Source organism: Entelurus aequoreus, linkage group LG25, assembly GCF_033978785.1.
Source record: "Entelurus aequoreus isolate RoL-2023_Sb linkage group LG25, RoL_Eaeq_v1.1, whole genome shotgun sequence".
In the NCBI taxonomy this organism is placed as follows: domain Eukaryota; kingdom Metazoa; phylum Chordata; class Actinopteri; order Syngnathiformes; family Syngnathidae; genus Entelurus; species Entelurus aequoreus.
This window is the reverse complement of record NC_084755.1, coordinates 39,216,972-39,240,850: the sequence shown is the minus strand read 5'-3', so window position 1 is coordinate 39,240,850 and position 23,879 is coordinate 39,216,972. Positions and strand designations below refer to the sequence as shown.

General features: G+C 35.6%; 1 protein-coding gene across 2 annotated transcripts in view; it reads right to left on the bottom strand.

The window, feature by feature from the left end:
* LOC133642813 (ras-related protein Rab-37-like) overlaps positions 1 to 23,879 on the bottom strand; it is a 73,750-nt gene that overhangs the window by 7,290 nt on the left and 42,581 nt on the right. For both annotated transcript variants that reach the window (XM_062037207.1, XM_062037208.1), the window contains exon 8: positions 1,021 to 1,097. In XM_062037207.1, coding sequence (XP_061893191.1) covers positions 1,021 to 1,097 — 77 coding nt within the window. The remainder of the gene's footprint in view (positions 1 to 1,020; positions 1,098 to 23,879) is intronic.

The window sequence follows — 23,879 nt, the reverse complement described above, 5'->3', positions numbered from 1 at the left end:
ATTATAAATATTAACAAGTATTAGTGATATTGATATTATAAATATTAACAAGTATTAGTGATATTGATATTATAAATATTAACAAGTATTAGTGATATTATTATAAATATTAACAAGTATTTGTGATATTATTATGAATATTAAGAAGTATTAGTCATATTATTATAAATATTAACACATATTAATTATATTGTAATTATAAATATTAACAAGTATTAGTCATATTATTATAAATGTTAACAAGTATTAGTGATATTGTTATTATAAACATTACCAAGTATTAGTGATACTTTTATAATATTAAGTATTAGTGATATTGTTATTATAAATATTAACAAGTCTTAGTGATATTGTTATTATTAATATTAACAAGTATTAGTGATATTGTTATTATAAATATTAACAAGTATTAATGATATTATTATAAATATTAAGTATTAGTGATATTGTTATTATAAATATTAACAAATATTAGTCATATTATTATAAATATTAACAAGTATTAGTGATGTATTATAAATATGAACAAGTATTAGTCATATTATTATAAGTATTAACAAGTATTAGTGATATTATTATAAATATTAACAAGTATTAGTGATATTGTTATTATAAATATTAACAAGTATTAGTCATATTGTTATTATAAATATTAACAAGTCTTGGTCATTTTATAATAAATATGAACAAGTATTACTCATTTTATAATAAATATGAACAATTATTAGTGATAGAGTTATTATAAGTGCTAACGCAGACAAACTATATTGTAAATAGCTTTAGTCACACGCAGGATTCTCACAGGAATAAGGCCAAAATACAACCTTACCTACTGAAAGTCATTAATGATCCAAGGCTGCCATCTCGACGGTTTGACTCTTACTGGCGTCCTATGGTGACGGCGTGGTTACTATGGTTACCGCTCATTTTAAAGTGGATACAATGGACGTTTGCTTGTCTGCCGAGCACAGACCAGGACATCTGCTATTTGACGTGCAAGTCAGAAGTCTATTCACTTACTTGGCGACTGCCAGAAATGCCAGCTCCACATTGATTCCCGTCTTGGCGCTGGTTTCCATGAAGGGAACACCATATTCCTGAAAAAAAAACATCATTGCCATCAGAACGACCTGTTATGTTTTGGTTGCTTCTTCCACTTCCTGTTTTGCTTTTATCTTGCAGCCAATGTGTCTCAGCGCTGCTCTCCACACCTGCTCCTGATTAGTGTTCATTGATTATTAGAATCAAAAGACAGCAGTCATTTCCTGAGAACCTTCACATGTTGCACAATGAGATGTAAGCGTGGGATAAAGTGTACATTCTTGTAACTTTCTGTCTGTAAAATATATCCTATAAAAAGTTATATATATACTATATATATATAATGTTGATATGACAGATGACAAAGAGTTGGTTTAATTCTGGTTTGTATGGCAAAAAATGGCCAGTTTGCTAGACAATAATGTTTTTGTTGTGGTTTTGGCCAACAATAAATCAAGTCATGGATGGAATTCCTGCCGTCCTTAAAGCGTTTCGACGTACGTTACAATAATTGACGAACATTGTTTTATCTCGTGTGGCCCCCTTGTCGCCTGTCACTCACAGTTTCAATCCTACAGAATAAATTGTGTTTATTTGGAAATCATTTGTACCCCTTTCAGAGATCCCATTTAGTTCCCCTAAAACCTTCACATGTTGCACAATGAGATGTAAGCATGGGATAAAGTGTACATTCTTGTAACTTTCTGTCTGTAAAATATATCCTATAAAAAGTTATATATATACTATATATATATATATATAATGTTGATATGACAGATGACAAAGAGTTGGTTTACTCCTGGTTTGTATGGCAGAAAATGGCCAGTTTGCTAGACAATAATGTTTTTGTTGTGGTTTTGGCCAACAATAAATCAAGTCATGGATGGAATTCCTGCCGTCCTTAAAGCGTTTTGACGTACGTTACAATAATTGATGAACATTGTTTTATCTCGTGCGGCCCCTTGTCGCCTGTCACTCACAGTTTCAATCCTGCAGAATAAATTGTGTTTATTTGGAAATCATTTGTACCCCTTTCAGAGATCCCATTTAGTTCCCCTAAAACCTTCACATGTTGCACAATGAGATGTAAGCATGGGATAAAGTGTACATTCTTGTAACTTTCTGTCTGTAAAATATATCCTATAAAAAGTTATATATATATATATATATATATATATATATAATGTTGATATGACAGATGACAAAGAGTTGGTTTAATTCTGGTTTGTATGGCAGAAAATGGCCAGTTTGCTAGACAATGTTTGTGTTGTGGTTTTGGCCAACAATAAATCAAGTCATGGATGGAATTCCTGTCGTCCTTAAAGCGTTTCGACGTACGTTACAATAATTGACGAACATTGTTTTATCTCGTGAGGCCCCTTGTCGCCTGTCACTCACAGTTTCAATCCTGCAGAATAAATTGTGTTTATTTCGAAATCATTTGTACCCCTTTCAGAGATCCCATTTAGTTCCCCTAAAACCTTCACATGTTGCACAATGAGATGTAAGCATGGGATAAAGTGTACATTCTTGTAACTTTCTGTCTGTAAAATATATCCTATAAAAAGTTATATATATACTATATATATATATATATATATATATATATATATATATATATATATATATATATATATATATATATATATATATATATATATATATATATATATATATATATATATATATATAATGTTGATATGACAGATGACAAAGAGTTGGTTTAATTCTGGTTTGTATGGCAGAAAATGGCCAGTTTGCTAGACAATGTTTTTGTTGTGGTTTTGGCCAACAATAAATCAAGTCATGGATGGAATTCCTGTCGTCCTTAAAGCGTTTCGACGTACGTTACAATAATTGACGAACATTGTTTTATCTCGTGAGGCCCCTTGTCGCCTGTCACTCACAGTTTCAATCCTGCAGAATAAATTGTGTTTATTTGGAAATCATTTGTACCCCTTTCAGAGATCCCATTTAGTTCCCCTAAAACCTTCACATGTTGCACAATGAGATGTAAGCATGGGATAAAGTGTACATTCTTGTAACTTTCTGTCTGTAAAATATATCCTATAAAAAGTTTTATATATATATATATATATATATATATATATATATATATATATATATATATATATATATATATATATATATATATATATATATATATATATATATATATATATATATATATATATATATATAATTTTGATATGACAGATGACAAAGAGTTGGTTTAATTCTGGTTTGTATGGCAGAAAATGGCCAGTTTGCTAGACAATAATGTTTTTGTTGTGGTTTTGGCCAACAATAAATCAAGTCATGGATGGAATTCCTGCCGTCCTTAAAGCGTTTTGACGTACAGTACAATAATTGACGAACATTGTTTTATCTCGTGCGGCCCCTTGTCGCCTGTCACTCACAGTTTCAATCCTACAGAATAAATTGTGTTTATTTGGAAATCATTTGTACCCCTTTCAGAGATCCCATTTAGTTCCCCTAAAACCTTCACATGTTGCACAATGAGATGTAAGCATGGGATAAAGTGTACATTCTTGTAACTTTCTGTCTGTAAAATATATCCTATAAAAAGTTATATATATATATATATATATATATATATATATATATATATATATATATATATATATATATATATATATATATATATATATATATATATACATATATATAATGTTGATATGACAGATGACAAAGAGTTGGTTTAATTCTGGTTTGTATGGCAGAAAATGGCCAGTTTGCTAGACAATGTTTGTGTTGTGGTTTTGGCCAACAATAAATCAAGTCATGGATGGAATTCCTGTCGTCCTTAAAGCGTTTCGACGTACGTTACAATAATTGACGAACATTGTTTTATCTCGTGAGGCCCCTTGTCGCCTGTCACTCACAGTTTCAATCCTGCAGAATAAATGGTGTTTATTTGGAAATCATTTGTACCCCTTTCAGAGATCCCATTTAGTTCCCCTAAAACCTTCACATGTTGCACAATGAGATGTAAGCATGGGATAAAGTGTACATTCTTGTAACTTTCTGTCTGTAAAATATATCCTATAAAAAGTTATATATATACTATATATATATATATATATATATATATATATATATATATATATATATATATATATATATATATATATATATATATATATATATAATGTTGATATGACAGATGACAAAGAGTTGGTTTAATTCTGGTTTGTATGGCAGAAAATGGCCAGTTTGCTAGACAATGTTTTTGTTGTGGTTTTGGCCAACAATAAATCAAGTCATGGATGGAATTCCTGTCGTCCTTAAAGCGTTTCGACGTACGTTACAATAATTGACGAACATTGTTTTATCTCGTGAGGCCCCTTGTCGCCTGTCACTCACAGTTTCAATCCTGCAGAATAAATTGTGTTTATTTGGAAATCATTTGTACCCCTTTCAGAGATCCCATTTAGTTCCCCTAAAACCTTCACATGTTGCACAATGAGATGTAAGCATGGGATAAAGTGTACATTCTTGTAACTTTCTGTCTGTAAAATATATCCTATAAAAAGTTTTATATATATATATATATATATATATATATATATATATATATATATATATATATATATATATATATATATATATATATATATATATATAATTTTGATATGACAGATGACAAAGAGTTGGTTTAATTCTGGTTTGTATGGCAGAAAATGGCCAGTTTGCTAGACAATAATGTTTTTGTTGTGGTTTTGGCCAACAATAAATCAAGTCATGGATGGAATTCCTGCCGTCCTTAAAGCGTTTTGACGTACAGTACAATAATTGACGAACATTGTTTTATCTCGTGCGGCCCCTTGTCGCCTGTCACTCACAGTTTCAATCCTACAGAATAAATTGTGTTTATTTGGAAATCATTTGTACCCCTTTCAGAGATCCCATTTAGTTCCCCTAAAACCTTCACATGTTGCACAATGAGATGTAAGCATGGGATAAAGTGTACATTCTTGTAACTTTCTGTCTGTAAAATATATCCTATAAAAAGTTATATATATATATATATATATATATATATATATATATATATATATATATATATATATATATATATATATATATATATATATATATATATATATACATATATATAATGTTGATATGACAGATGACAAAGAGTTGGTTTAATTCTGGTTTGTATGGCAGAAAATGGCCAGTTTGCTAGACAATAATGTTTGTGTTGTGGTTTTGGCCAACAATAAATCAAGTCATGGATGGAATTCCTGTCGTCCTTAAAGCGTTTCGACGTACGTTACAATAATTGACGAACATTGTTTTATCTCGTGAGGCCCCTTGTCGCCTGTCACTCACAGTTTCAATCCTGCAGAATAAATGGTGTTTATTTGGAAATCATTTGTACCCCTTTCAGAGATCCCATTTAGTTCCCCTAAAACCTTCACATGTTGCACAATGAGATGTAAGCATGGGATAAAGTGTACATTCTTGTAACTTTCTGTCTGTAAAATATATCCTATAAAAAGTTATATATATACTATATATATATATATATATATATATATATATATATATATATATATATATATATATATATATATATATATATATATATATATATATATATATATATATAATGTTGATATGACAGATGACAAAGAGTTGGTTTAATTCTGGTTTGTATGGCAGAAAATGGCCAGTTTGCTAGACAATAATGTTTTTGTTGTGGTTTTGGCCAACAATAAATCAAGTCATGGATGGAATTCCTGTCGTCCTTAAAGCGTTTCGACGTACGTTACAATAATTGACGAACATGTTTTATCTCGTGAGGCCCCTTGTCGCCTGTCACTCACAGTTTCAATCCTGCAGAATAAATTGTGTTTATTTGGAAATCATTTGTACCCCTTTCAGAGATCCCATTTAGTTCCCCTAAAACCTTCACATGTTGCACAATGAGATGTAAGCATGGGATAAAGTGTACATTCTTGTAACTTTCTGTCTGTAAAATATATCCTATAAAAAGTTATATATATACTATATATATATATATATATATATATATATATATATATATATATATATATATATATATATATATATATATAATGTTGATATGACAGATGACAAAGAGTTGGTTTAATTCTGGTTTGTATGGCAGAAAATGGCCAGTTTGCTAGACAATGTTTTTGTTGTGGTTTTGGCCAACAATAAATCAAGTCATGGATGGAATTCCTGTCGTCCTTAAAGCGTTTCGACGTACGTTACAATAATTGACGAACATTGTTTTATCTCGTGAGGCCCCTTGTCGCCTGTCACTCACAGTTTCAATCCTGCAGAATAAATTGTGTTTATTTGGAAATCATTTGTACCCCTTTCAGAGATCCCATTTAGTTCCCCTAAAACCTTCACATGTTGCACAATGAGATGTAAGCATGGGATAAAGTGTACATTCTTGTAACTTTCTGTCTGTAAAATATATCCTATAAAAAGTTATATATATACTATATATATATATATATATATATATATATATATATATATATATATATATATATATAATGTTGATATGACAGATGACAAAGAGTTGGTTTAATTCTGGTTTGTATGGCAGAAAATGGCCAGTTTGCTAGACAATGTTTTTGTTGTGGTTTTGGCCAACAATAAATCAAGTCATGGATGGAATTCCTGTCGTCCTTAAAGCGTTTCGACGTACGTTACAATAATTGACGAACATTGTTTTATCTCGTGAGGCCCCTTGTCGCCTGTCACTCACAGTTTCAATCCTGCAGAATAAATTGTGTTTATTTGGAAATCATTTGTACCCCTTTCAGAGATCCCATTTAGTTCCCCTAAAACCTTCACATGTTGCACAATGAGATGTAAGCATGGGATAAAGTGTACATTCTTGTAACTTTCTGTCTGTAAAATATATCCTATAAAAAGTTTTATATATATATATATATATATATATATATATATATATATATATATATATATATATATATATATATATATATATATATATATATATATATATATATATAATTTTGATATGACAGATGACAAAGAGTTGGTTTAATTCTGGTTTGTATGGCAGAAAATGGCCAGTTTGCTAGACAATAATGTTTTTGTTGTGGTTTTGGCCAACAATAAATCAAGTCATGGATGGAATTCCTGCCGTCCTTAAAGCGTTTTGACGTACAGTACAATAATTGACGAACATTGTTTTATCTCGTGCGGCCCCTTGTCGCCTGTCACTCACAGTTTCAATCCTACAGAATAAATTGTGTTTATTTGGAAATCATTTGTACCCCTTTCAGAGATCCCATTTAGTTCCCCTAAAACAGGGGTGTCCAAACTTTTTCCACTGAGGGCCACACACGGAAAAATTTAAGCATACGGGGGCCATTTTGATATTTTTCATTTTCAAACCATAACAAAATATATCGATTTTTTTTTTTAATTTAACCTTTAGGACTCCCGGGGACCAATCAAGGGTCAAGGGTCTCAGTCATTAAAATGTTAAAAATAAGTCAAATTATTATTATTTTTTACAGTATATCTTTATATCAACTTGAGGTTGAAATCAAGTAAAAAAAAAAAAACAGGTTTTATGCCTTTTCTGTCAAAGACAACTTTGTTTTTTATAGTAAAACTGAAATATGCAGTATTTAGTAATTAGAGCCCTAAAAGATCAATAATGCAGGACACCATTGATTTTAATTCTTTAATATTTTTGAGTAATCACAGTGAAAAGTTAAATAAAATCCCACTAAATATATTTGGGAACCAAAAGGTCTCCCACTCATAATGTGATACATTTTTATTAGGTTTTTTTTAACTTTTAACACTTAAATTACGAGATCAACTTCAGATATATCTGTCCATTTTACGTTTGAACTATTATTTTGGTTGTTTTGTGCTCTTTTGTCAAATAAAACTTTGATGTTTTTATATGGCAACCACGCAGTATATGCAATATTTTTTCCACATAAAACATTTCAAAGTGAAATTTTTTAAGTAATAATTCATTGTAACATAGATTTTTTTCTTTTTTCCCGAGCAATGGCAAAAATAAATAAAAATAAACAAAGACAAAAGAAAAAAAAACAGCCTGCATGGCAGCTTTGTGTCAACATTGCAACTTTTTCTCGTTAGATTTCACCTCATTCCACGGTTTTAAAATGTTTTATTTTTAATTTTTGCAATACTATCAATTTTGCAATTTTTGCAGAATGTGTGGGGGGCCGGTAAACGATTAGCTGCGGGCCGCAAATGGGCCCCGGGCCGCACTTTGGATACCTCTGCCCTAAAACCTTCACATGTTGCACAATGAGATGTAAGCATGGGATAAAGTGTAACTTTCTGTCTGTAAAATATATCTTTTTGGTAACACTTCAGTATGGGGAACATATTCACCATTAATTAGTTGCTTATTAAAGTAACAAAAGACTTAATTTAGAGTTATTTGGACACTAGGGCAGGGGTCGGCAACCCAAAATGTTGAAAGAGCCATATTGGACCAAAAATACAAAAACAAATCTGTCTGGAGCCGCAACAAATTAGAAGCCATATTACATACAGATAGTGTGTCATGAGATATAAATTGAATTAAGAGGACATAAAAGAAGCTAAATGAGCTCAAATATACCTACAAATGAGGCATAATGATGCAATATGTACATATAGCTAGCCTAAATAGCATGTTAGCATCGATTAGCTTGCAGTCATGCAGTGATCAAATATGTCTGATTAGCACTCCACACAAGTCAATAACATCAACAAAACTCACCTTTGTGCATTCATGCACAACGTTAAAGGTTTGGTGGACAAAATGAGACAGAAAAAGAAGTGGCATAAAACAAGTCGGAGAAAGTTATACATGTAAACAAACTAAGGTGAGTTCAAGGACCGCCAAAATTAGTAGGACAAAACGGCGCTCGCCAAATACTCGAATCAGTGAAGCATGTTTAATACAAACAGTGTGATTTATAACAATTACGGAGGTTTGTGTCATGTTTGTCCCCCTACAGCAGGGGTCACCAACGCGGTGCCCGCGGGCACCAGGTAGCCCGTAAGGACCAGATGAGTAGCCCGCTGGCCTGTTCTAAAAATAGCTCAAATAGCAGCACTTACCAGTGAGCTGCCTCTATTTTTTAAATTGTATTTATTTACTAGCAAGCTGGTCTCGCTTTGCTTGACATTTTTAATTCTAAGAGAGACAAAACTCAAATATAATTTGAAAATCCAAGAAAATATTTTAAAGACTTGGTCTTCACTTGTTTGAATAAATTCATTAATTTTTTTTACTTTGCTTCTTATAACTTTCAGAAAGACAATTTTAGAGAAAAAATACAACCTTAAAAATTATTTTAGGATTTTTAAACACATATACCTTTTTACCTTTTAAATTCCTTCCTCTTCTTTCCTGACAATTTAAAGGCCTACTGAAATGAATTTTTTTTATTTAAACGGGGATAGCAGATCTATTCTATGTGTCATACTTGATCATTTCGCGATATTGCCATATTTTTGCTGAAAGGATTTAGTATAGAACAACGACGATAAAGATTGCAACTTTTGGTATCTGATAAAAAAAAGGCTTGCACCTACCGGAAGTAGCGTGACGTAGTCAGTTGAACATATACGCAAAGTTCCCTATTGTTTACAATGATGGCCGCATGAAGTGAGAGAGATTCGGACCGAGAAAGCGACAATTTCCCCATTAATTTGAGCGAGGATGAAAGATTTGTGGATGAGTAAAGTGCAAGTGAAGGACTAGTGGGGAGTTGAAGCTATTCAGATAGGGAAGATGCTGTGAGAGCCGGGGGTGACCTGATATTCAGCTGGGAATGACTACAACAGTAAATAAACACAAGACATATATATACTCTATTAGCCACAACACAACCAGGCTTATATTTAATATGCCACAAATTAATCCTGCATAATAACACCTGCGTGTTTGTTATGCTAGCTCCTAGCTCCTCTGCTAGCTCCTAGCTCCATAGAACACGCCAATACAATTCAAACACCCGATCAACACACACAATCACTCAGCCCAAAAGACCGTTCACCTAACCCAAGGTTCATAAAGCTTATATATTTTTAAAAAGTTACGTACGTGACGCGCACTTACGGTACGGTACGTGTTATGCTAGCTCCTAGCTCCTCTGCTAGCTCCTAGCTCCATAGAACACGCCAATACAATTCAAACACATGATCAACACACACAATCACTCAGCCCAAAAGACCGTTCACCTAACCCAAGGTTCATAAAGCTTATATATTTTAAAAAAGTTACGTACATACGCAAAAAAAAAGCCAAAGCTGCATACTCACAGTAGCACGTCTGCGTCTTTGTCATCCAAATCAAAGTAATCCTGGTAAGAGTCTGTGTTGTCCCAGTTCTCTACAGGCGTCTGTGTATCCAAATCAAAAGTCCTCCTGGTTAGAGTCTCTGTTATCCGAGTTCTTCCATCTTGACTGCATCTTTCGGGAATGTAAACAAAGAAGCGCCGGCTGTGTACTGTTGTGGCTGACTACGTTCGAAAAATACGTCCATTTCGCACCGACAACTTTCTTCTTTGCTTGCTTGGCTTCCTTCTCCATAATGCAATGAACATGATTGAAACAGATTCACGAACACAGATGTCCAGAATACTGTGGAATTATGAAATGAAAACAGAGCTTTTTCATATTGGCTTCAATGTGGAAGGCATACCCGTGTTCGTCGGGCTACGTCACGCGCATACGTCATCCTCAGAGGCGTTTCGAACCGGAAGTTTAGCGGCAAATTTAAAATGTCACTTTATAAGTTAACCCGGCCGTATTGGCATGTGTTATAATGTTAAGATTTCATCATTGATATATAAACTATCAGACTGCGTGGTCGGTAGTAGTGGCTTTCAGTAGGCCTTTAAATCAATGTTCAAGTAAAATTTTTTTTTTTTATTGTAAAGAATAATAAATCCATTTTAATTTAATTCTTCATTTTAGCTTCTGTTTTTTTGACGAAGAATATTTGCGAAATATTTCTTCAAACTTATTATGATTAAAATTCAAAAAAATTATTTTGGCAAATCTAGAAAATCTGTAGAATCAAATTTAAATCTTACTTCAAAGTCTTTTGAATTTCTTTTAAAATTTTTGTTCTGGAAAATCTGGAAGAAATAATGATTTGTCTTTGTTAGAAATATAGCTTGGTCCAATTGTTATATATTCTAACAAAGTGCAGATTGGATTTTAACCTATTTAAAACATGTCATCAAAATTCTCAAATTAATCTTAATCAGGAAAAATTACTTATGATGTTCCATAAATTATTTTTTTTATTTTTTCAAAAAGATTCGAATTAGCTAGTTTTTCTCTTCTTTTTTTCTGTTAAATTTTGAATTTTAAAGAGTCGAAATTGAAGATAAACTATGTTTCAAAATTTAATTGTCATTTTTTTCGTGTTTTCTCTTCTTTTAAACCGTTCAATTAAGTGCAAATATCATTAATTATTAATAATAACAGAGTTAAAGGTAAAATGAGCAAATTGGCTATTTCTGGCAATTTATTTAAGTGTGTATCAAACTGGTAGCCCTTCGCATTAATCAGTACCCAAGAAGTAGCTCTTGGTTTCAAAAAGGTTGGTGACCCCTGCCCTACAGTAACCATACTAAAACAATAAATATATTTTTTTCCCATCATCTTTTTCCATTTTTCATACATTTTTGAAAAAGCTCCAGAGAGCCACTGGGGCGGCGCTAAAGAGCCGCATGCGGCTCTAGAGCCGCGGGTTGCCGACCCCTGCACTAGGGTAACATATAAGGGTTAGGGTTACTAATAAGCAATAATTCTGAGGATATTGAGGGAAGACTCTTAGTTAATGGCTTACTGGTTATATAATAAGGCATTAATAAGTACTTAATAATGACTAATTAAGAGCCAATATGTTACTAATTTGCATGTTAATAAGCAACTAATTAATGTTGAATATGTCTTCCCCATACTAAAGTGTTACCATCTTTTTGTCAGGAATGGATTCACTTTCAGCAAGATTTAGTGACAGTTGGTTATTTTGGAGCTTCCTCAACTTGGAACTTTCCTGGCCTGAGATCAGGAGTGCTGAGTCATGGGGGAACAGGAACAGTTCCAGGCAGCCCTTTTGTGGTTTACGTATATCTGCCAGTTTTGTCACGCTGTTTTTTGGTGCTGTCTAAAAAAAAAAAAAGAACACTTCTGCTGTTATAATTGTAACGTTATTACCATTTAGTTAATATTCACAGGCTACTTTTTCGCCGGGACTATAAACAGCATCATTTGTGTAGTGACGACTATGACTGCTTTAATATGGATTAGCGATCACTTCAGGGAGTTGGGGGTCAGGACAGCAAATATGCGTTCAGGTGAGGGCTGGAGAAATAATAGATTGTCCAAGTCCAGATTTGTAGTTTCAATTGTCTATTGAAGACATGCATGAGTTGTTTTTGTGTGTGTGGTTTCCTATTCAAAACAATTACAATCATTATAGATCAACTAAAGTGACCACAATGCAATTAAATACAAGCACAAGACTGTTGAAATATACATCACTTAGCTGTGTATACACCAGGGTGGTACGGTGCACCGGTACTAATATAGTATCGCGGTACTAATCAATCAAAAAAGCATGATGGCGCGTGGTGACATTGCTGGTTTTACGAGCAGAGGAGCATGTTGGGCAGCGCACACACACAGAGTACTTACAAGCAGACACAGTGTGTAGACAGAAAAGGGAGAATGGACGCAGTTTGGTGTAAAAAGTCAAGATAAAGGTGAAGTTATAACACTGAAACACCCTCAGGAAGAGCTGCTTTAAGACATGGCTAGCTAGCTAGCGGCTAACATCCATCCACAGTGTTTTAGCTACTTCTAAATCACTAATCATCGTCTCCATGGCGACAAATAAAATTAGTTTCTTACAAGTACCATTATCACTGGAGGACGAGGAATAGCTAAACATGCTTCACTACACAGCGTAGGAGGATATAATAGCTCACCGGCGTCACAATGTAAACAAATGCCATGGGTGGATCTACACCTGACATCCACTGTAATGATACCAAAACAATAGCGTATCTAGTCGACACTACTATGATTACGTGGATATTTTTTATCGTCTCAAAATCTTTTTTCCTTTTTTTAAAATTCATATTATGTTTATAAAGTCAGTAAATACGTCACATGAGGACTTTGAATATGACTAATGTATGATCCTGTGTCTACTTGGTATCGCATCGATACCTAAATGAGTGGTATCACCCAAAACTAATGTCAAGTATCAAAGAAGAGAAGAATAAGTGATTATTACATTTTAACAGAAGTGTAGATAGAACATGGTCAAACAGTAAACAGTAAATGAACAAGTGGATTAATAATCAATTTTTACAGTTTGTCCCTCATAATGTGTACAAAATAATAGAATGATAAATGACACAATATGTTACCGCATACGTCAGCAGGCTAATTAGGAGTCTTATGTATGTTCACTATTTTATTTAAGTACTAAATGACAATAATAAACATATGTTTCATGTACCCTAAAATTTTTTGTTCAAATAAAGGCAATAATGACATTTTTTTGTGGTCCCCTTTATTTAGAAAAGTATCGAACGGTATCGAAATACATTTTGGTACCGGTACCAAAATATTGGTATCGGGACAACCCTAATGTACAAACCCCGTTTCCATATGAGTTGGGAAATTGTGTTAGATGTAAATATAAACGGAATACAATGATTTGCAAATCATTTTCAAGCCATATTCAGTTGAATATGCTACAAAGACAACATATTTGATGTTCAAACTCATAAAAAATTTTTTTTTTGCAAATAATCATTAACTTTAGAATTTGATGCCAGCAACACGTGACAAAGAAGTTGGGAAAGGTGCCAATAAATACTGATAAAGTTGAGGAATGCTCATCAAACACTTATTTGGAACATCCCACAGGTGAGCAGGCTAATTGGGAACAGGTGGGTGCCATGATTGGGTATAAAAGCAGCTTCCATGAAATGCTCAGTCATTCACAAACAAGGACGGGGCGAGGGTCACCACTTTGTCAACAAAAGCCTGAGCAAATTGTTGAACAGTTTAAGAAAAACCTTTCTCAAGCAGCTATTGCAAGGAATTTAGGGATTTCATCATCTACGCTCCGTAATATCATCAAAGGGTTCAGACAATGTGGAGAAATCACTGCACGTAAGCAGCTAAGCCCGTGACCTTCCATCCCTCAGGCTGTACTGCATCAACAAGCCACATCAGTGTGTAAAGGATATCACCACATGGGGTCAGGAACACTTCAGAAACCCACTGTCAGTAACTAAAGTTGGTGGCTACATCTGTAAGTGCAAGTTAAAACTCTCCTATGCAAGGCGAAAACCGTTTATCAACAACACCCAGAAACGCCGTCGGCTTCGCTGGGCCTGAGCTCATCTAAGATGGACTGATACAAAGTGGAGAAGTGTTCTGTGGTCTGACGAGTCCACATTTCAAATTGTTTTTGGAAACTGTGGACATCATGTCCTCCGGACCAAAGAGGAAAAGAACCATCCAGATTGTTATAGGTGCAAAGTGTAAAAGGCAGCATGTGTGATGGTATGGGGGTGTATTAGTGGCCAAGACATGGGTAAGTTACACATCTGTGAAGGCACCATTAATACTGAAAGGTACATAAAGATTTTAGAGCAAAATATGTTGCCATCCAAGCAACGTTACCATGGACGCCCCTGCTTATTTCAGCAAGACAATGCCAAGCCACATGTTACATCAACGTTTACTGAGTGTTGTTAAAAGGAAAGGCCATGTAACACAGTGGTGGACATGCCCTTTCCCAACTACTTTGGCACAAGTTGCTGGCATCAAATTCTAAGTTAATTATTATTTGCAAAAAAAAAACAAAGTTTATGAGTTTGAACATCAAATATGTTGTCTTTGTAGTGCATTCAACTGAATATGGCTTGAAAAGGATTCACAAATCATTGTATTCCGTTTATATTTACATATAACACAATTTCCCAACTCATATGGAAACGGGGTTTGTACATCAATGCACAGGATCTGAACATCCCAGCCCTAAGTGATGTAATGATGAACAGAAAGTAAATAGCATCACAACAATGACTTTTAAGCACACAGAAAGTGTAAATAAAGTAACTCACTCTGTATTGTACGGCCAATTAAATAATTGACAAAGAACTTTCAGTTTGCTGATGAGATGATGACGCGTTCCATACCTCCCTCCAGTGTCGTAAAAGTGAACTACACTCAAGCAACCCAATGACACAAAAAGAGAAGACAGGTACATTTTGCTTCTAACATGTGTTACAAGTACACCTCTGCACAACACTGCATCCTTATCAACATGAACCACAACACATAAAAGAATTAGAAATCACTTTCAACCCTGCGCCTTATAAAACGCTGGATTTTTGTTCCCTGACGGCCATAATAAAAAATAGTTTAAAAAAAACAAACAAGCCAAGACACTTTAATGGTGTGTTACTTTAAACCAATCTCTAAGTCGCCATTTGTATCCATGGTCCTAGAGAAGGTTGTTTATGATGGACTCAAATGATATTGGGGAGAAGTTTCAGTCTGGTTTTAAATCACAACATAACAGACTAGGGTTGTCCCGATACCAATATTTATAATAATATACAAAATGTATTTCGATAACTTTCGATACTTTTCTAAATAAAGGGGACCACAAAAAAATGGCATCATTGGCTTTATTTGAACAAAAAATGTTAGGGTACATGAAACATATGTTTATTATTTATTATAACATTGGGAAACTTAGCCACCCTGCTAACCTAACAATCTCATTCCTATTCTCTCCAAATCAAAGCCTGTCAATAACACCATCAGGATGGGTCTGCTCAATGTCAGGTCTCTGAATAGCAAATCATTTTTAGTCAATGATTTTATTACCACTTCTAAACTTGACTTTATGTTTTTAACGGAAACATGGCTGGAACAAAATAACAGTGCAAGCATTCTGATGGAGACAGCAACCCCCCAACTATAACTTCATTGATATATGTAGATCGGGGAAAAGAGGTGGAGGGGTTGCTGCTATATTTAAAAACATGTTTCAGGGGAAACAGATGTCACTAACCTCGATCCTGACCTCATGGTAACCCACCTTCCGTTTATCTCGAAAATCCTCGAAAAAATTGTTGCACAGCAGCTAAATGAACACTTAGCGTCTAACAATCTCTGTGAACCTTTTCAGTCCGGTTTCAGGGCAAATCACTCTACGGAGACAGCCCTCGCAAAAATGACTAAAGATCTATTGCTAACGATGGATGTCATCTATGTTGCTGCTTCTTGATCTTAGCGCCGCTTTCGATACTGTTGATCATAATATTTTATTAGAGCGTATCAAAACGCGTATTGGTATGTCAGACTTAGCCTTGTCTTGGTTTAACTCTTATCTTACTGACAGGATGCAGTGTGTCTCCCATAACAATGTGACCTCGGACTATGTTAAGGTAACGTGCGGAGTCCCCCAGGGTTCGGTTCTTGGTCCTGCACTCTTTAGTATTTACATGCTGCCGCTAGGTGACATTATACGCAAGTACGGTGTTAGCTTTCACTGTTATGCTGATGACACCCAACTCTACATGCCCCTAAAGCTGACCAACACGCCGGATTGTAGTCAGCTGGAGGCGTGTCTTAATGAAATTAAACAATGGATGTCCGCTAACTTTTTGCAACTCAACGCTAAGAAAACGGAAATGCTGATTATCGGTCCTGCTCAACACCGACATCTATTTAATAATACCACCTTAACATTTGACAACCAAACAATTAAACAAGGTGACTCTGTAAAGAATCTGGGTATTATCTTCGACCCAACTCTCTCGTTTGAGTCACACATTAAGAGTGTTACTAAAACGGCCTTCTTTCATCTCCGTAATATCGCTAAAATTCGTTCCATCTTGTCCACTAGCGATGCTGAGATCATTATCCATGCGTTCGTTACATCTCGTCTCGATTACTGTAACGTTTTATTTTCGGGCCTCCCTATGTCTAGCATTAAAAGATTACAGTTGGTACAAAATGCGGCTGCTAGACTTTTGACAAAAACAAGAAAGTTTGATCATATTACACCTATGCTGTATATACCTTTATATACATATATACATATACATATATATATATATATATATATACATATATATATATATATATATATATATATATATATATATATATATATATATATATATATATATATATATATATATATACCTATACTGGCTCACCTGCACTGGCTTCCTGTGCACTTAAGATGTGACTTTAAGGTTTTACTACTTACGTATAAAATACTACACGGTCTAGCTCCATCCTATCTTGCTGATTGTATTGTACCATATGTCCCGGCAAGAAATCTGCGTTCAAAGAACTCCGGCTTATTAGCGATTCCCAGAGCCCAAAAAAAGTCTGCGGGCTCCAATACTATGGAATGCCCTCCCGGTAAAAGTTAGAGATGCTACCTCAGTAGAAGCATTTAAGTCCCATCTTAAAACTCATTTGTATACTCTAGCCTTTAAATAGACCCCCTTTTTAGACCAGTTGATCTGCCGTTTTCTTTTCTCCTCTGCCCCCTCGCTGGGTTATTCTGGTTCCGGTGACCATGGATGAGGTGCTGGCTGTCCAGAGCTGAGACCCGGGGTGGACCGCTCGCCGTCTCTGTGCTACTGACCTGTCTCCGCTCGGGATGGTCTCCTGCTGGCCCCACTATGGACTGGACTCTCACTGTTATGTTGGATCCACTAGGGACTGTACTTAGAGGGGGGGTTATCCACATATGCGATCCTCCCCAAGGTTTCTCATTGTCATTCACATCGACGTCCCTTGTGTGGGCTCTGTGCCGAGGATGTCGTTGTGGCTTGTGCAGCCCTTAGAGACTTTTGTGATTTAGGGCTATATAAATAAACATTGATTGATTGATTGACTTGGTGATTTGACATCATTTGAATACCTGTGTGCTGTGTTGAAATGCTCTCCCAAAATTCTCTTGTTAATTATCTACAGGCCACCTAAATATTCTGCACATTTTTTCGATGATTTTACTGAATTATTGTCTAGCATCTCCACTGACTTTGACTGCCTGGTTATAACTGGTGATTTTAATTTTCATATTGACGATTTGAATGACAAGGGCGCAAAAGAACTTTTGACTATTTCAGACACATTTGAACTGTCTCAACATGTGAAAGAGGCTACTCATTGTAAGGGACACACTCTGGACCTGATTATCACAAAAGGTCTCAATGTTTCTGATGTTCTTGTGATTGATCCTTCATTGTCTGATCATTTCTGTGTTTTCTTTTAATATATTTCTGTAATTCCGGACACACAAACAGAATCAAAGAATGTCAAAAAGCGGTACATAAATGAACATGCTAATGTCCTCGTTAAAAAGCAACTTTAATTCCAAAATTGTGAATATCATAGATATCATTGCACCTGTTAGAGTTAAAACGATTTCTGGGAAGCAAAAGGCACCCTGGAGAAAATCTGCTGCTGTAACAGCCCAGAGAAGAGAGTGCAGGAAGGCTGAACGAATCTGGCGGAATACAAAACTTCATATTCACCATGACATCTATAAAGAGAGCCTCCAGGCCTACAATTTAGTCTTAAAAAGTGCTAGAGAAACATTCTTCTCCAATATCATAAACAGCAACACAAATAAGGCCAAAACCCTATTCGCAACCGTTGACAGACTGACCAAAACCCCAACACAAATACCAGCCGAACTCCATTCCACGCAGTTTGCATTGTTTTATACTGATAAAATTGCAGGCATCAGACGCGCCATCAGTATCTCAAGTAAAAAAGTTGGATCACCACCACATTTAGGCAAAAGTAACACAGCAATGATGGCAAGCTTTAATGCCATAGAGCAGGGGTCACCAACCTTTTTGAAAGCAAGAGCTACTTCTTGGGTAGTGATTAACGCGAAGGGCTACCAGTTAGATACACACTTAAATAAATTGCCAGAAATAGCCAATTTGCTCAATTTACCTTTAACTCTATGTTATTATTAATAATTAATGATATTTATCTTTGTGGAAACACTGATCATCTTAATTATTTCTCACAATAAATATATATAGAAACAGATAAATATCAATATGCAACACTTTATTTTTATATTTTCTCTAAGTGCACATTTTTTTAAATTGAACATTTTCAAATGATGACTTCTAAGACAGTCTTGTGAAATCACAATATCCCATTTTAACTAGCTAGCCACTAACATTTTTTAACAAATCATTAATTACCGTAATTTCCGGACTATAAGCCGCTACTTTTCCCCCTCGTTCTGGTCCCTGCGGCTTATACAAGGGTGCGGCTTATATACGGCCTGTTCTTCTCCGATACCGACGAAGAGGATTTCTGTGGTTTTAGTACGCAGGAGGAAGACGATGACACAATGATTAAAGACTGACTTTTCATATACCGGTAGGCTGGTTATTTTGATAACGTACATGCGAGCACTTTGTATTACTTTGCACCGTTGTATTATTTGTACTCTGCACGAATGCTGGTCGCCATGTCAAAGATGTGAAAGTTTGATTGAATGATTGAAAGATTTATAGTTAATAAATGGGACGCTTTGCGTTCCCAAACGGTCATCTCTGTCCTGACAATCCCCTCCGTGGTAGCAGGAACCCCTATATACTACGCTAATTACACATCAAAACCCTGCGGCTTATAGTCGGGTGCGGCTTATATATGGAGCAATCTGTATTTTCCCCTAAATTTAGCTGGTGCGGCTTATAGTCAGGAAATTACGGTACTTTGCACCATGTTTGTACAAATAATAACTCATGTAAAATACAAAAGTCAACTCTCAAATTTTTAAATAAATCATGTCACACTTTGAACTGGACACCAAATCTGTTATCTGTTTCTTTGTCAGTTAGTGAAGACCAAGTCTTTCAAATATTTCCTTGGATTTTCAAATTCTATTTGAGTTTTGTCTCTCTTAGAATTAAAAATGTCGAGCAAAGCGAGACCAGCTTGCTAGTAAATAAATACAATTTCAAAAATAGAGGCAGCTCACTGGTAAGTGCTGCTATTTGAGCTATTTTTAGAACAGGCCAGCGGGTTACTTATCTGGGGCCGTACTTATCAAGCTTCTTAGAGTGCCATTTTACACTTAAGTCCTGAGAATTTGCGAAATTTAGTCCTACTCTCAAACTTAAGAATAAAAGCTTTTTATCAACGTTCTTAAGTCTAAGAATCACTCCTACTCGCCACGATATTTAAGAGACCTTCAGAGGTGTCTTAAGTGGTTAGGAGTTGCCAGCAGGGGATGGCACTGAGGCGAGAGAGACGTGCGCCAACGTTCAGGGAACGGAACAATGTTTTTGGTTTTTTTTGATGACGAGCAGCTGATCAAACGGTATTGTTTAGACAGAGCGGATATTATTTTTGTCACAGATTTAATACTTTTCGATTCATTGTTGATTTCTGCATGTGGCTGCAGTGGGCTAGTATATATAGAGCCACCCACACCAGTTTCAAATTAGTTGCCTAATTAATGAATTGGAAAGAAAATGTTATGACAGTAGCGTATGTGTGTGGCCGTGAGGTGAGTGACGTCAGTGAGTGTGTGGGCAATAGAAGAGAGGGAGCGGTAGCGTGAGTGCCGGCGGGGACTAGTTTGTTTTGTATTATTTTGTAGTTTATTGTCAAAATATACACTCCCATTGTCCACTTAAATATTTCCAAGATATTTCTTTATTCTTAGACAAGGGATTCCCTTCCGTGATTGGTCATTTCTATGGACACAGAAATGACGTCACCTAAAATTGCGTTTACGGCACATAGTAATGTCGTAATTCAGCTCTGAGTGTGACACTTAAGATTCAGTCCTACATTTCGCTGAAAGTGTGAGTAAGACGCTTGATAACTAACTTTTAAGTGCAGCTTTCAGCCAAGAATTTATTTACTCTTAAGTCAACTCTTAGCAGACTTCTTAGGAGTAATTCTAAGAAGCTTGATAAGTACGGCCCCTGGTCCTTACGGGCTACCTGGTGCCCGCGGGCACCGCGTTGGTGACCCCTGCCATAGACTCTAAAACTCTAGTGGAAACGGTGACAGCTCTAAAGTCATCCACCTGCTGCCTTGATGTTTTACCTACCAACTTCTTTAAGAATGTTTTTGACTGCCTATCAACAGACATCTTGCAAATAGTTAATAATTCTATTCAATCGGGCAACTTCCCGAAGGCTTTCAAAACTGCAGTCATTAAACCTCTTCTAAAAAAGCAGAGCCTAGATGCCTCTGTTAACAACAACTACAGGCCAATTTCAAATCTACCATTCATAAGTAAAATCATTGAGAAAGTTGTCCTCCAACAACTAAATCACTTCTTGGCTGCCACAACAACTTCCAGTCAGGATTTCGACCTCTTCATAGCACAGAGACGGCCCTTCTTAAAGTTATAAATGACATCCGTCTAAACAGACTCTGGCAAAACTTCAGTATTAATGCTTTTGGACCTCAGTGCTGCATTTGACACTGTCGACCACTCAATACTTTTGGACAGGTTGGAAAACTGGATGGGGATCTCAGGCACAGTTTTAAGCTGGTTCAAGTCATATCTACAAGATAGGAACTATTTTGTTTCCATTGGTGACTTTGTATCAGAACCAACCAACGTAACGTGTGGAGTCCCCCAAGGTTCTATCTTGGGGCCGACTTTATTTAACATCTATCAAATCTGTCATGTCTGTTTGATTGATTGATTGATTGAGACTTTTATTAGTAGGTTGCACAGTGAAGTACATATTCCGTACAATTGACCACTAAATGGTAACACCCGAATAAGTTTTTCAACTTGTTTAAGTCGGGGTCCACTTAAATTGATTCATGATACAGATATATACTATCATATATACTATCATCATAATACAGTCATCACACAAGATAATCACATTGAATTATTTACATTATTTACAATCAGGGGTGTGGAGGGAGGGGGTTGGGAGGGGGGATATGGACATCAAGTAGTGGACATAGAGAGAGAGAGAGAGAGAGAGAGAGAGAGAGAGAGAGAGAGAGAGAGAGAGATCAGAAGGCATAAGAAAAAGAAAAAGTATCTGCATTTGATTGTTTACATTTGATTATTAGCAATCCGGGGAGGGTGTTAGTTTAGGGTTGTAGCTGCCTGGAGGTGAACTTTTATTGCGGTTTTGGAGGAGGATAGAGATGCCCTTTCTTTTATACCTGTTGGGAGCGCATTCCACATTGATGTGGCATAGAAAGAGAATGGGTTAAGACCTTTGTTAGTTCGGAATCTGGGTTTAACGTGGTTAGTGGAGCACCCCCTGGTGTTGTGGTTATGGCGGTCATTTACGTTAATAATTGTGTTAATCATGTTTTTGTTTGGCCATGTTTTGCTTGGTTTTTGGACTCGCTTTTTAGTTCCTAGTTTCACTTCCTTGTTTTGTTTGGCTTCCATGGTCACCCATTAGTTTTCACCTGTCATGTCACGCACCTGTTGTTAATCATGTCTGTGTTATTTAAGTTACTGTCATGACTGGGTCTATGGCGTGGTTTGTTCTCCCAGAAGGCAACGGAAAATTGGCGCGTGCAATTTAAATACATGTTTAATTTTAACAATAAAAAAAGGAATAAACAAAAAGCGCTCACAGCGGAGGTAAAAACTTGACTATGGAAACAAAAGGCGTGCACAAAGGCGGAAATACAAAACTTGGGCATAAACACAAAACTTGCACAAAGGCAGAAACTATGAACAATAAAACAAAAACACTAACTGTGGCATAAATGAACAAAACTTACTTGGCAAAGAACTGTGACATGACATGAAGTGGAGGGGTGAAAAAGTGCGAGGTCGCCAGGACCAACGACAGAAAAACAATGGACTTAAATAACACAGACATGATTAACAACAGGTGCGTGACTCAAAACGTGAAACAGGTGCGTGACATGACAGGTGAATTTTTTTTTGATGATAAAAAAATATCGATGTAAACATAGTAGTATCGACTAGATACGCTATTGTTCTTGGTATCATTACAGTAGCTGTTAGTGTAGATCCACCCATGGCATTTGTTTACATTGTGACGCCGGTGAGCTATTGTATCCTCCTACGGTGTGTAGTGAAGCATGTTTAGCTATTCCTCGTCCTACAGTGATAAAGGTACTTGTAAGAAACGTACTTTGTCGCCACGGAGACGAGGATTCGGGATTTAGAAGTAGCTAATACAGCTAGCCATGCCTTAAAGCATTTCAGTGTTGTAACTTCACCTTTATCTTTACTTTCTACACCAAAATGCGTCCATTCTCCCTTTTCTGTCTACACACTGTGTCTGCTTGTAAGTACTCTGTGTGTGTGCGCTGCCCAACATGCTCCTCTGCTTGTAAAACCAACAATGTTACGCCGTGACGTCACTTTTCAAACAAAGTATAATACCGTTTTTGATTCATTAGTACTGTGATACTATACTAGTACCGGTATACTGTACAACCCTATAACACACTTAAGAGTTTTTAATGAGCTGCTTTCAGCTGTGGCCTCAGGTCAATCTGCAGTTCTTGCTGCTTTTGATACGGAGGACCACAGCATTCTTCTAACTCGCCTTGAGTCTTGTGCGGGTAATAAGGGTCCAGCTCTAAAATGGTTCCAGTCATTTAAGACCAGCAGGAGTTTTTCTGTAGACAGATGCCAATGCTGCCCAAGATTCAGTTTTAGCACCTGTCCTCTTTTCTCTATCCAGTGGGTGCTGTTTTTAAAAGGCACAATACGTCTCTTTTCACCG